The 14,465-nt window shown below is 41.5% G+C and overlaps 1 protein-coding gene across 1 annotated transcript in view; it reads right to left on the bottom strand.

The window, feature by feature from the left end:
* TXNRD3 (thioredoxin reductase 3) overlaps positions 1 to 14,465 on the bottom strand; it is a 36,967-nt gene that overhangs the window by 9,162 nt on the left and 13,340 nt on the right. Inside the window, exons 3-13 of the mRNA XM_045024312.1 lie at positions 14,087 to 14,196; positions 12,495 to 12,611; positions 10,130 to 10,202; positions 8,705 to 8,824; positions 8,030 to 8,172; positions 6,058 to 6,173; positions 5,716 to 5,941; positions 5,378 to 5,470; positions 4,757 to 4,833; positions 3,235 to 3,391; positions 2,875 to 2,982 (exon numbers count right to left, since the gene is read on the bottom strand). Of these exons, the coding sequence (XP_044880247.1) occupies positions 2,875 to 2,982; positions 3,235 to 3,391; positions 4,757 to 4,833; positions 5,378 to 5,470; positions 5,716 to 5,941; positions 6,058 to 6,173; positions 8,030 to 8,172; positions 8,705 to 8,824; positions 10,130 to 10,202; positions 12,495 to 12,611; positions 14,087 to 14,196 (1,340 nt within the window). The remainder of the gene's footprint in view (positions 1 to 2,874; positions 2,983 to 3,234; positions 3,392 to 4,756; positions 4,834 to 5,377; positions 5,471 to 5,715; positions 5,942 to 6,057; positions 6,174 to 8,029; positions 8,173 to 8,704; positions 8,825 to 10,129; positions 10,203 to 12,494; positions 12,612 to 14,086; positions 14,197 to 14,465) is intronic.

Consider the following 14,465-nt stretch of genomic DNA (forward strand, 5'->3'; position numbering starts at 1 on the left):
CTACCAGAGAGTAGTTATCAGTGGTTTGGTAATGCTGGAAGGGCATAATGAGTGGGGTCTGGAAGAGATCAGTTCTGAGTCTGGTTCTGTTCAATATCTTCATCAGTGCTTTAGATACCCAGTACAGTTATAAAGTTTCAGAATAGCAGCTGTGTTAGTTGGTATCCACAAAAAGAACAGGAGTACTTGTGGCACCTTAGAGACTAACATTTATTTGAGCATAAGCTTTCGTGGGCAACAGCCCACTTCATTGGATGCATGTAATGGAAAATACAGTAGGAAGATTACATATACATATACATACACACACACCCACCCCCCATGAAACAATGGATGTTACCATACACACTATAAGGAGAGTGATCAGTTAAGGTGAGATGATATCAGCAAGAGAGAAAAAGAACTATTTGTAGTGGTAATGAAAATGGCCCATTTCCAGCAATTGATCACTCTCCTTATAGTGTGTATGGTAACATCCATTGTTTCATGTTCCACAAGTACTCCTATTCTTTTTACTTATAAAGTTTGTGGATGATACCAAGCTGGGCGGGGTTGCAAGTGCTTTGGAGGATAGGATTAAAATTCAAAGTGATATGAACAAAACTAGAGAAACGGTAAATAGGATGAAATTCCATAAGGACAAATGCAAAGTACTCCATTTAGGAAGAAACATCAGTTGCACACATACAAAATCAGAAAAGACTGCCTAGGAAGGAGTACTGTAGAAAGGGACCTGGGGGATAATAGTGGACCACAAGCTAAATGAGTCAACAGTGTTGCAAAAAATCATTCTGGGATGTATTAGCAGGAGTGTTGTAAGCAAGACACGAGAAGTAATTCTGCTGCTCTACTCAGGCCTCAACTGGAGTAGTGTGTCCAGTTCTGGGTACCACATTTCAGGAAGGATGTGGACAAACTGGAGAGTCTCCAGGGAAGATCAACAAAAAATGATTAACAGTCTAGAAAGCATGACCTATGAGGGAAGATTGAAAAAATTGGGTTTGTTTAGTCTGGAAAAGAAGACTGAGAGGGGACATAACAGTTTTCAATTATGTAAAAGGTTATTATAAGGAGGAGGAAGAAAAATTGTCTCAACCTCTGGAGGACAGGACAAGAAGCAATGGGCTTAAATTGGAGCAAGGGAGGTTTAGGTTGGACATTAGGAAAAAAAAACTTCCCAATTATCAGGGTGGTTAAGCACTGGAATAAATTGTCTCGGGAGGCAGTGGAATCTCTATCATTGGAGATTTTTTAAGAGGTTAGACCAGGGGTCGGCAACCGGTGGCTCCCGGCTCGCCAGGGTAAGCACCCTGGCGGGCCGGCCCGGTTTGTTTATCTGCCGCGTCGGCAAGTTCGGCCAATCGCGGCTCCCACTGGCCGCGGTTCGTGGTCCCAGGCCAATGCGGGAGGCAGGAAGCGGCGCGAGCCGAGGGATGTTCTGGCCGCGGCTTCCTGCCTCCCGCATTGGCCTGGGACCGCGAACCGCGGCCAGTGGGAGCCGCGATCGGCCGAACTTGCCGACGCGGCAGATAAACAAACCGGGCCGGCCCGCCAGGGTGCTTACCCTGGCGAGCCAGGAGCCACCGGTTGCCGACCCCTGGGTTAGACAAACACCTATCAGGGATGGTCTAGATAATTAGTCCTGCCATGAGTGCAGGGGACTGGACTAGACCTCTTGAGGTCCCTTCCTGTTCTAAGATTCTATACATCAGAGGGAAACATTTGGCATTACAAGCATAAATTGCAGAGTTGAGTCTACAAAAACAATTCTTCTGGCAAAGTTTTCACAAATGTATTTGCAATAGGAGGGAGACATAAGGAATTGGAATGAAGATGAAATCAGAGTCTAAAGCAGGTGTCAGCCCATGCCAGCAGCACAAGAATTGGTCAGGGAGAAGTGAAACAGTTCACAAAGGAACAGGGCAAATAAGAGAGAACAAAAACAGAAAACGGGGAAGTCTCAGGACCTCATCACCTTAGGGTACATCCACACTACCTGCCGGATAGCGATCTATCGGGGATCGATTTATCATGTTTTGTCTAGATGTGTTGATCCTCGAACATGCTCCCCGTTGACTCCGGAACTCCACCAGGGTGAGAGGCGGAATCGGAGTCGACGGGGGGAGTCGCGGCCATTGATCCCGCACCGTGAGGATGGGAGGTAAGTAGAAATAAGATACAGCAACTTCAGCTACGCTCTTCTGGTAGCTGAAGGTGCGTATCTTACATCGACCCCCACACAGTGTAGACCAGGCCTAAAATGAGCATGCAAAAGGATTGTGGTACACAATGGGATGAACAACATTGGTTCAAAGAACCAATACAGTCACTGTTCCAGTGAAGTGAAATTACCTTCCCTCATCCAATTTGGATTTCCCAGAACCCCAAGAGCCACATGGAACTATATACCTAAAGGCAAATGCTTCTGGATTTTTGAGACACCAGGCGTATGAGAAAAATCTTTGAATTGGACCAACTTCTGTAGGTGAGAGACAAGCTTTGGAAATAATCAGCCATCAGAGAAAATACTTGAATAATGCTAAGTATCAGAGGGGAAGCCGTGTTAGTCTGGATCTGTAAAAGCAGCAAAGAATCCTGTGGCACCTTATAGACTAACAGACGTTTTGCAGCATGAGCTTTCGTGGGTGAATCCGATTAAGTGGGTATTCACCCACGAAAGCTCATGCTGCAAAACGTCTGTTAGTCTATAAAGTGCCACAGGATTCTTTTCTTGAATAATGCTGTAAGATTACACAGGGTTTAAATAGGGATTGCCTCAATACTTGCAATGTTCATTTAGACCAGTAGCCTCTTGAGAAGATACAATAGCACATTTAAACAGGAAGCTTTGAAATGAAGACTTCAGCTTCTCACCTCTATGTTTTCCTTTCCATATCCTTCAATGGCTCTCTCTTCAGGTAATCCACAACATCCATACTCCAAAGGAGTAAACACTGTAGTTGGCACATTGACATAGTCACACTAAAATTAAAAGAATTCAGTTTTCTTTATATTTACATGTTCATATGATCTTCCCTAAAAACTTCCCTAAAAAACCAAAAGAACCCACCACACACAAAACCAAACAAGCTGCACCACCAAATCTTGTTTGGTTACAAACATTCATTGTCATAGTAGCACAAGACCCAAGACTCTCAGCCAGCACCTGCTAATCTCTGGAGGTAAATACCATGGAGAAACTAAAGTTCATATTTTCATAGAATATGGTCTTACCTTTATAAAGCTACCCCCAAAAAGCCTGCGAGCTAGAAGTCTGCCTGCCTGAATTGCAACTGGGGTAAGTTCAAGTTTTCCATCCAAGATATCTCCAATAGCATAGACATGAGGCACATTGGTTTGTTCCTCATCAGTTACAGGTATTTTCCCATTCCTTTTGAAAATAAAAAAACAAAACCACCACATAGTGTAGATCAGTACTCTAACTGAATTGAGAAAGTAAGGTTAGAGACTTATTCTACTACACAGAGACACTAGAATACTTTCAGGCATTGCTCATTTAAAAAAAAAAAAAGTATTTATGCCCTCTCTAGTTGGAATGTAAACTCCTTGGGTCACAGACTACTGCCTTTCCCTTCCATATAATGCTAAACAAACAGTCAGTACTTAATGGGCCAGATTTTCACCTCTGCACACAAGTGTAAATCTGAACAGCATTGACATTTGAGAGAAATCAGGATCTGTCCTTCTATTTGAATATTATATAGCTTGCTGAAATAATACATCTCCCCCTCCTAAGCAAAAGTCTAATCTATCAGCACAGATGAAAAGCAAAGTATTAAGAGCTATTTAGTCAATGGGCACTGTTGACTTTGTTCATAATGCCAGCTTAATCTGGTTAAACCAGAAGACTGAACTCAATGAGGTTCAATCAGAAAAAATGAAACACAAGTCAGCCTTAAACAAGCAGATTATTAAACCATTTAACATTGTAAGGGCCCTTTCTAAGAAACGCAAGTGTAAAGCCTCAGTTTAATGGGTATTCCTTCTAAATAACTCATATGCAGGCTAAGATTTTTATCAGTAAATGTCAGTAAACAGCAATTCAAATGTACACACACAAAAGGATGTTAATAGAAATATTTTTTTCCAATGATCAAAGTTTACAGACAGGCAAAGAAAGAAAAGCTGCCTGAGAACTTAGTCTGATTTATGAATGTTTACTCTGTATGTTTTAACATGTGATGTTGACATCTTTTAAACTGTTAAGTCTAAATTTTTTAAATCTCAACTTCCGTCATTAAATGAACTCCCCACAGTCTGACCCCCTATTTCCCACAGCTGAAAATTGAAAAAAAGAAAAAAAAAACCCACCATAAAATCAAAAAACCTCAAACATTAAAAAATGCTCAAAAACCAAACACACATTATCTGGCAAAATTATAAAAATCATCAAGTTTCGCAAGCCTACTCATAGGTAGTGAAGGAGAAGCATTACTAACGACATCCGAGTAACTGAACTAAAAAAGTAGTTGCTTGTAGTTCTACCATTTAAAACTCATAATATATGTGCTTCAAAGTCCAGTTTTGCAGGTGCTCTCTCACACACACACACACACTCTAACACTCACGCTCCCTTTCTTGGGACAAAAGATATTGAAAATCTCCATGCTCAACTGACAAGTATCATAAGCAAGAATTTAAAAAAAAAAAAAAAGCAGTATCAACAGTTACTGGTAGGGTTAAGAAGCTGAGACCAGTCCTGAAGTGAACATGCCAGACAAAAATAGATACTCACTTTTCATTGATTCTGACACCAATCTTATCTAAACCAATGTTTCTGGTACAGGCATCACGACCAATAGCTATCAAAACCTACAAAAAGTAACCAAAAAAAAGCTATCAAGAACTCCTTTCTATCAATGTTATTCTGAGTATTCTGTTGCTTCGTTTTCATTGAAAAATTGAAAGTGAACAATTGAAGCAACATTTCCTAAAGTTGCTTAAATGTGAAGGTGTCAGTAGTAAGCCTAATTAGTTCTAAAAAGGCGATAGCAGCGGAGAGATTACTTTGGCACTAGAATAATAGTGAGTACATAATTGATAACATATGACACCATCTACAAAAAACAGTCAACCCCCTACTAGCACAGTTAAAGTTTCAGCAATTCTGTGGACAGGGTCGCAACAAGACAGAATACTGAAGTCTTATTTTTCCACGGAACGTTGAAAAGTCTGTCAGGTTGCCAAAAATTATTTAACTTCTTACTGTACTTCCCTTTCTTTCTTCCCAAATAGTATAAATGATTTAAGAGCTTTAATGATCATTAACAACCAACATCGTACTTTGATACAAATATATTTGTGGGCATCATTTAGTGCCTGATAACAGGGATATTTGTGGTACAAAATTGCTTACAGTATTATATTCTCCTTCGACAATTTCTGGTCCCTCAGTAGACTGTGCTACCACTTTTAGTCTTCCAGGCATGCCTTCTTCCAACCTTTCAATCTGCAGGAAAGAATTCATAATCTTAGTCAAGTTACCTTAACATTACACACACCTCACGGAATGTTCAGCAATAAAATGCTTTTAACATACAAGATAAGCTGAAAATTCTGTATGGCCAATCTGCTACAGAGCTGAACTCTTTTCCTAGAAGACATTTTATCACAAGACACTTGTATTCTGCATAATCCTTTCCTTTCAGGCTGGTTATTTAGCAAGAAAGAAGAGAAACAAGTGAAAGTACTTGCCTGAGTAGGTACAAATTTCCTGATGAATTTAACACCATGAGTTTCCATGTAGGCACCTGCTCTCTCTGCCATTTCTTGGTCAAAGCCTCGAAGAAGGATGGAGCGCACCATAACGGTGACATCCAAACCAATGCCAGCAAGAAATCCTGCACACTCCAGAGCCACATAGGAGGCGCCCACAATTAGAGTTTTGCCAGGGCAGTAAGACAGGGAGAAGAGGTCATCGCTGAAAAGAATCACAGAAAACACTAACTGTTTTACAATTCAGCTTTGTATTAACTTGCATGTGCAAAAGTAGACAGAAAATAAGTCTTATTAACGGAGACTAACATCTCATCTCACCTAGTAATGCAGTATTCTTTATCTCCAGGGATACCCAAATATCGGGGCCTTTCCCCTGTTGCTAGGACAAACGTCTGTGCTGTGTGAAAGGTTTCCTGTCCTTTCCTGTTGGTTGCCTGAGATACAGGGGGAAAAAAAACCAAACAATTACAGAACTATTGTATTAAAAAATGCCAGGAATAACTTGTGTCACAAGGCCTACTGCCAACAATAAAAACCTCCTCAACTTTATTGAGGAGCTGATAAATGCATTAGGATTTAGAAATGAGTTTTGATTTCAGATGGATCCAAGTGAAAAGCCATTATATTATTGTAGAGGTACCATGTAGTTCAGTAAAAGGATTTCTTAAGAGTAACATCCATTGTTAATGGGTTTACATGGGGAAAATACACTAGACTACTTTCTCCCCACACTAGTTGCACTGAACAACAGTGATTAGCTGACTTGGGCAGGGCTCAGACAGTTTAAGCTAATAACTTAGATTTTACAATTAAGTTTTACATTAGTTATTTAATAAGGAGAAAGAAACTTTCTTAAAGAACTTGAAATAAGAGTTCAATGTTGATGCTAGCGGCAAAAGATTGTTATCCACTCTATTAGTAATTTTGAGGCTTGTGTAGGAGTAGACTAGAAAAGTGCTTTAAGACAGGCTGATACCTCAGGTGGGAAGAAAAAGGATGGTTTATTTTAAGTTTCCCTCAACTTCAAAGGCAGTCAGTCTCTGGGACTTCATATTGCAAAATGCCTCTTTTTGAAAGGGGTTTGAGAAACTATGAGTCAAACCTGTGGGAGAAGGAATGTCAGATTTGTCCTCTTGCATATAGCAGCTTAAAAACCATGTCTGCTCTACTTTCCTGTATTGATGGCCCAGCTCAGTACCAAACTTATATTAAATGAACTGCTGGAAACTGAATTTTTTCTATAACATTGGTAAAAAATAAGGCAAGTAGTTTTACTCCTCATTCAGTGTAACCATTGGGATTTAAAGTGTATAGGCTGGACTAAAACAGACTACCTACAACAGGATCAGGCAGCTGTACCCAGTGAACCTACAGGACATAACATTTTGTTCACTGTTGCACCCCTTACCTGGGTAAACCCTGGTCCAATCTGATGGTCAGCTATAATACATGCTGTGCAGTACAAATTAAGTGTATACTTGTCTTGTGGCTTCATTCCTATGGCAACACACAGAATACTATTCCAACTCCATTACATCATGTAAGTGTTGGGATCTGAACTTGAGGAACAAGCAAGGTTTTGGATATGGCTCTTTATGTAGAGAATTCCCCTATCCTCCTCCATGCTTTAACAAAAAAAAGCTTTTGATCAGTAGGCCATCATTTGTTTTTCTAAAAATAACACTCCTTTTACAAACTAATTTTAAATGCTTTCTTAGCTCAGCATGCAGTATTATTTATAGTTACTCATTGAGATTATGATCCAATTTTCAGTGATGTTATGAGGCAAGAGGCAAGTTACAAGTAGAAAATAAGTTTGAACTTGAATCAACACTATCCAGGAATTTTGAATGTAAGACAAAGTAAACTTCTGATTCGTAATTGCTACAGATTTAAGTTAACACCAATTATATACAAACATTAAGGCAATTTAATAGTTTTGTTTCATAGCTTTTCATTTAAAATTTTGGAATCAAGTCACACAGTTTGTTACACACTCAAGCTCTACCTCTTTACTTACACAAGATTCTCTATTTGCGGATCCCCACATTATTTCTACATAACTGGTATTAGTATGCAAGTATTATGACAGTGGTTACTGGAGTACAAGTCTACTTAAATCAGTAAATTCCTGTAAATTTAATTCTTTAAGTGAGATAAGTAAAGTATCACATTAAGCTGAAACCTTTTACATACTAGGTTTCAACTAAAGAGCAATTTAGGTCATATGGTGAGTAATTCTTAACAGGTCAGAGAAAATAAGCCAAAAAGCTAAACACACAGCAGGTACCTTTATTTTGTGTGGTTCAATAAATTCTGCATAGGCATTGACATATGTCACAGTCTTCTCTCTCAAGGACACCCTGTAACCCCAATTTAAAGAGCCTATGTAGTTCTGAATTGCTTCTACCATGGTCTCCCAGTTGTGTTTAACTAAAAGAGAAACAAGAAGCTTTACAGTTAAAAAAGAAACTTAAGTATAAACACTAACTTCATGACCATCAACAGAAGCTTACAGTAAATTGTAAATAATTGTTAATTTGTCATAACTCAAATAATGGCAAAACAACAAGTTAAGCAATGCCTCACTAAATCAGCAAGCCCAAGTACAATACAAATACACATTTCATGTAATAAGTCTCATATTAAAGTTTTTCCAGGGATACTTCATATCTATCAGACATAAAAATGGCTTGCCTCATTTAGCAATACTTGCAAAGTTATCTGGGTTTATAAAACCACCTGCAAGTAGCCAAACAAGCTAGGTTATGCAAGTTACGGTGGAATGAAGCATCAAACAGGTTTAAGTGCCTTCATAAAAGATTTTGGGGGAGAGGGAGGGAAAAGTTGTACAAGTGGCAAACTGAATTCTATTTAGTCACTTCTATACTAAAAGCATTCTTATGTAAGCTCAAACAAAAGTTCTGATCTGCATCCTCCCCCACCAGTGTTCAGTGTTATTGACCTTGCTCATCATACTCCCAGCCAAATTTCCTTGAATCTTGAAGTGCCTGTCCCAGAAGCGCAGCTTGATGCATGAGTTTCTTAGGAATACAACCTACATTTACACAAGTGCCACCGAGTCCTGTGATGGAAAGAAAGAAAGTTTATTTAATGTTACCACCAACATTAACTTAAAGCATGTCCTAAAAGGCAGAAGTCCACATATTATGTATTCTGCTGTCTAGCCATTCATTAATATTAATTTCTGTACATATGCAAGCAATGGATGGACAACTTCCTTTACAGCTACATACCTTACGATGCAGTATGTAATTGGACAAAGTAACAATTTTTACTTAAGCACTAACATTTTAACTTTAACTCCAATACCAAGAAAGCTACATAAGTAAAGCTTTAAGCATAGGCCCAACAAATTCATATATATATTATATATAAATAAAGCAGTTTTGGACTAATTCACCACCACTTATTCTGTAGTCAGATAGAACAGAATGACACTTTCATGATACCTAAGAAGTGCAAGAGACCAGTCTGTAATGTTAACCGTGCCTATTCTATGGAGTCAGAGACAGAGCTAAATTTCGAAAAAGAAATGAAGGCAAACATTCCTCTTACGAATTATTGTAAGAAAATTCACTGTGCTTTCTTCAGAACAAGAGAATAACACTTCTGAGTAATAGTATTGGCGCTCCTGGAGGACAAAAACGAGGGGCTGTGTTGGCAGGTTTTGTCCCAGCTATCTGATCAAAGATTCTCTACACAACATAGTTTACTTATGGAAAGGATGAGCATTGATCTCTTCTATAGGAACCAGGACCAAAAGTGTCAAAACAGCAAAAAGCAAGGTTGAGGGAAAGTGAATAATTCCTGAGACCACAGGAAAAGCATCCATTTCTGAGGTGTTTGGACCGTACTTCTGCAGTAGGTGTTACCTTTGGGCCTATGAAATACTGAATGTATCACAGTGCTAAGTACTTCAGCTAAAATAATAAGATGAGTCTCTAATTCAGCCACTCTCTCGTGTGAAGCCAATTCAAACTAACATTTTCATCTAAGGAGTTCAAAATGTGCTTTACAAACATCAGCTTCCCTATAAGGGATTAAAATGTTTAAGATTTAATTAGGGAAGGTTATGTAGCAAAGAATTTAGTGAGAATGTGAAATCCAAGAGTTGTTAAGAAATTGAAGTAAATAGTGAAATGCAGGCTGTGTAGAAAAAATCCATCTAGAACAGGCAGGTTGAGTGAGGTTTATTTCCTCCATCATTTATGCTGGAGAATCCCAGCCTCATGTCCATATAACTAGCATAGTATAGGAATGCAAAAACCTTGAAACTAAATAATTCAAGCAATGCTTGACACCAGCATTTTAATCTATGCATACACACACACAGATTTGAGGCTAGGACCATTAAAAAGAACCTTACCCCATGAAGTACCCGAAGGTGTTGGTACAACATAGTCTAGCACCATGACCTTTTTTCCTAAGGCAGCAGCTTCCTGTATTAAAAAAAAGTCAGATATGAACTGCTGAACTTCTCCATTACTTTGATGCTAAAAGCTTTCCTTGTTCATTTAAGCATGTCCTCCAATGTGCTTGTCAGACGGAAGGCATTTCTGATGACAGTCTCAGTACCACTTACCCTTCTCTCAGTAATGCCATCAGTACTTGTGCTAAGTTTGGGAATTTTGGTAATACTTTTAGGATGTTCATGTACACCTCAGGTTTCCCTGTGCTTTGTACTACTATGCAAAGGGAAGGGACTCTGTGTTAGACTCATGTGGCTGCCTGGTAGGAGACCAGAATGATTAATGAACTGAATAGAGCCTACGCATGTGAATGGGAGGATCTGGAAGAAACAGTGAAAACCTCAATGGCTGGGACAATCACACCTAGCAACCTATAGCCAAGAGAAGGAGATTTTCCCACCCCACCCCCCACCTCTCTGCAGGTAAGCACAGCAAAGGCCCTGAACTGAAGAATTAAGTGTGAAGGTGTCAGATGTCTGACAGAGCAGGATACACAGACACAGGAGGAACCTGGAGACTAACAGTATGTCTACACTACAGTTTGTGTCAGCATAATTTGTGTCGCTTGGGGTGTGAATAAACCACTCCTCTGAGCAACGTAAGTGACAGTGACATAAGCACTCATATGCACAACACTATGTTGGTGGGAGAGCCATAGTTTCTGGCCTTCGTGGAGGTGGTTGTGTTATGCCGATGGGAAAGCTCTCTCCTGTCAGTATAGTGTGTCTTCACTGCACTGCAGCAGCGAGGCTGCATCGGCACAGCTGCACCGCAGAACATGTAGACATGCTCTAAGAACAAAAGGGGACAGAGGGTCAGGATAAGCTCAGGGGAGCAGGACCTGGCAGAGCCCTCGCTCCCACCAACAGGAATCATATCCTAAGCTTGCCTCTCACGCTAAAGACTTTTAGATTCTGTATTCCAGGTTATTAAAATTGGTTTCTTACTTTTTTGCAGATACTTTATGCTCTGAAGGGGTAGGAACAAGTCTCCCATAGGGGTCTGGCTTCGCTGGACTTCCTGCAGGGAGCCACAGATAACTGGGCCTACAGGTACCAGCTTTGGAATCATGGAGGCTGTGGGCCTTTCCCCATGGAACTATGTGGATCCTTTGGGTCTGGCACACTAAAGGGCTACTTCCAAGAGACTGGTTACAGGCTACGGCATAGATCAGACCCTGAGAATCTATGACAACACCTAACTTGATCAGAAGCTGCAGAAGAGCAGAGCAGCCTGATTTTCACTTCCAACTCTTTGAAGATGTGTATCACACCTGGAGAAGAACTATCTAGAAGCAAACCTATACAACAGCCTGCACTATCAACAGTAATTATCTAAAGGGAATATCATGCATATGTTTGTCATCCCCTTGTCCTCCACTGCCCAGCCAAAAGAGTTATCAATATTTTGAACCTTCAACCCTTCTGAACAAGCTACCCAGGGACGCCCAGAGGATTCCGGGGGCCCGGGGTCTTTGGCAGCGGGGGGGGGGGGGGGGGGGCTTCCGTTCTGGGACCCGCCGCCGAAGTGCCCCGAAGACCCGTGGTGGGGACCCCCCCCGCCGCCAAAGTGCAGCCCGGTCTTCGGCGGTAATTCGGCAGCGGGTCCCGGAACGGGAAGGGCCCCCCGCCGCCGAAGTACCGCCGAAGATCGAGCTGAACTTCGGCGGCGGGTCCCGCTTCGGCGGTAATTCAGCGGCGGGGGGTCCTTCCGCCCCGGAGCGGAAGGACCCCCCGCTGGCGAAGACCGGGAGCGGAAGAAGCTCCTGCGCCCGGCCCCGCAAGAGTTTTCCGGGCCCCCCGGAGCAAGTGAAGGACCCCGCTCCAGGGGCCCCGAAAAACTCTGGTGGGGGCCCCTGTGGGGCTCAGGGCCTGGGGCAAATTGCCCCTCTTGCCCCCCCCTCTGGGCGGCCCTGAAGCTACCAGAGACAAAGGCTGCTGTTTCCCTAAGTTCCTTACTCTTGCTGGTCCAGGAGCAATTCGACAAATTTGAAAGACTAATGCAAAAAAAGTGACTATACTATGGGAAAGAATGTGACCCAAAGTTCTGAACTATGAGCTCATGAAGGAGTGCATCTTACATTACAGTTACATCAGTGTTCAGCCCATTAAATCTCAAATGAATGGGAAGACTCATTGAAATGTAGAATATATTGCATTAGAATGACAGGTGCATAGAACAAGAGAGTTTCAGGGGAAATCTTATATGCATAGTTGATATAGAGACAAAATTCAGCACACAAGTGCAAACCTGAGTGCATACCTTGGAACATGCAAGTCCGCCAGAGCCACCACCAACAACAATAAGATCGTAATCATAAACTTCTGCATCATCTATGCTATTCCCTAGCACATTCTGCAGTGAGCCACTCTTGTAAGCCTGTAACAAACATATGGATTACTCACAGAGATGTATGTTCAAGTGTGAATTACACAGCTTTTTCATGACCTACGTCATCATGTCTGATGCTCCAACCCTAATTTTGGATTCCTTATTAAAGAGGATCACTAGCACACAGTTTTTCAAATCTGGGGGCTAGAAGGGAGTCCTCACATGATACTTAAAAGTTTACAATTATAGAACCTTTCACAGGACTATGTTCTCCTTTTCTGCTTCTAAAGTTATGTTTAAGTCACATGGCAAACGCTACGTACCAAAAAAACAAGTCAAGAAATCACTGATGACCCATTGCTCACTCCATTTGTAATTCTACCCATTGTATATAACAGGGGTCGGCAACCTATGGCACACATGCCAAAGGTGGCATGTGAACTGATTTTTGATGTAATGCACGGCGGGCTGAGCCCACCGCCACTCTGGGGTTCCCGCTGCTGGCCCCTTGCCAGCTGGGGTCCCACCACCGGTTCCACTCAGCGCCCGCTGTTGGCCTGGGTGAAGGAACCCAAAGCTGGCAGCGGGCTGAGACCCCGGCTGGCAGGATCCAGTGACTGAAACCCCAGAGCGGGGGTGGGCTGACCCGCTCAGCCTGCTGCCATTCTGGGGTTCTGGCTGCTGGCCCCTTGCCAGCCGGGGTCCCCGCCGCAGCCCCACTCCCCTTGCTTCCGGTTGAAGTTCCAGCACAGGCCCCCTGCCAGACAGGGTTCAGGCTTCCGGCCCTGCTCAGCCCTACCAGCTGCCAGCTCCACTCACCTCAGCTGCAGGTCTGGGGCTCCAGCCGCTGACCTCCTGCCAGCCTGTTATCAACTGATCACTCAGAAGCCTGTGTGCAGCTTAAAGTACCCAAATATGTGTCACCAGACATTGGAAAACTCAGCAAGGAAAAGCAAGGGCAAGAATCACACTCAACTAATAAGATCTGCATTTTAATTTAATTTTAAATAAAGCTTCTGAAACATTTTGAAAACCTTGTTTACTTTACATATAAAAGTAGTTTGGTTATATATTATAGACTTCGAGAGAGACCTTCTAAAAACCATTAAAATGTATTACCGGCATGCAAAGCCTTAAATTAGAGTGTATACACGAAGACTCGGCACACCACTGCTGAAAGGTTGCCGACCCCTGGTATATAACATCAAGAAGGCAGGAATTAAAAAAGGTTGTAGTAGGATGGAACAACTCTCTCTCTCCTTTTAATACAGTTTTTTTTAAATTTAGTTTTCTTCTTGACATTATGGGACTGGAATAAGTAAATGCATTAAGTTAGTTCACAAGCATATTTTGCAACCAGTGGCACACTAAAGGGCTACTTCCAAGAGACTGGTTACAGGTTGCAACCAGTGGTTGTAACAGAGGTATCAAGTGATTAGACTGCATTTAAAAACAGAGATAAGTTATCTAGTCAGTTCATTTCTAGCCACAGCTCATTTCAAACTCAAGAAATGCAAGATTACCTGAAAAGTTTTATCATATCCACCTATGTGTGTTCCATTCACAAACACATTGGGCACAGTCCTCTGGCTAGTCATTTCTAACACCACTTGCTGAATATTGGGTCCATCATCTAAGGATATTAAAAAAAATTACTATGAGAGAGTTTGAAACAATCCTCACTGAAAGTGCACTTAAGCATGGGTTTTTTAAAAACTAGAACAGAAGTGTTTTTTCGACAAACTGCACATCACAAACCCTCCATAAAAAAACATATTTGTTTCAGACATGGCACGTTTGTAGATATTCTTCAAAAGCACAAGCTTTGAAACAAAAAGAAGAAGAGTTTTCAAAAGTTGTAACTCCCCACAAGAGTATGTGTCTAGATAGATGGAATGAATT

This window comes from Mauremys mutica, chromosome 7 (assembly GCF_020497125.1).
Source record: "Mauremys mutica isolate MM-2020 ecotype Southern chromosome 7, ASM2049712v1, whole genome shotgun sequence".
Taxonomy (NCBI): Eukaryota; Metazoa; Chordata; order Testudines; family Geoemydidae; genus Mauremys; species Mauremys mutica.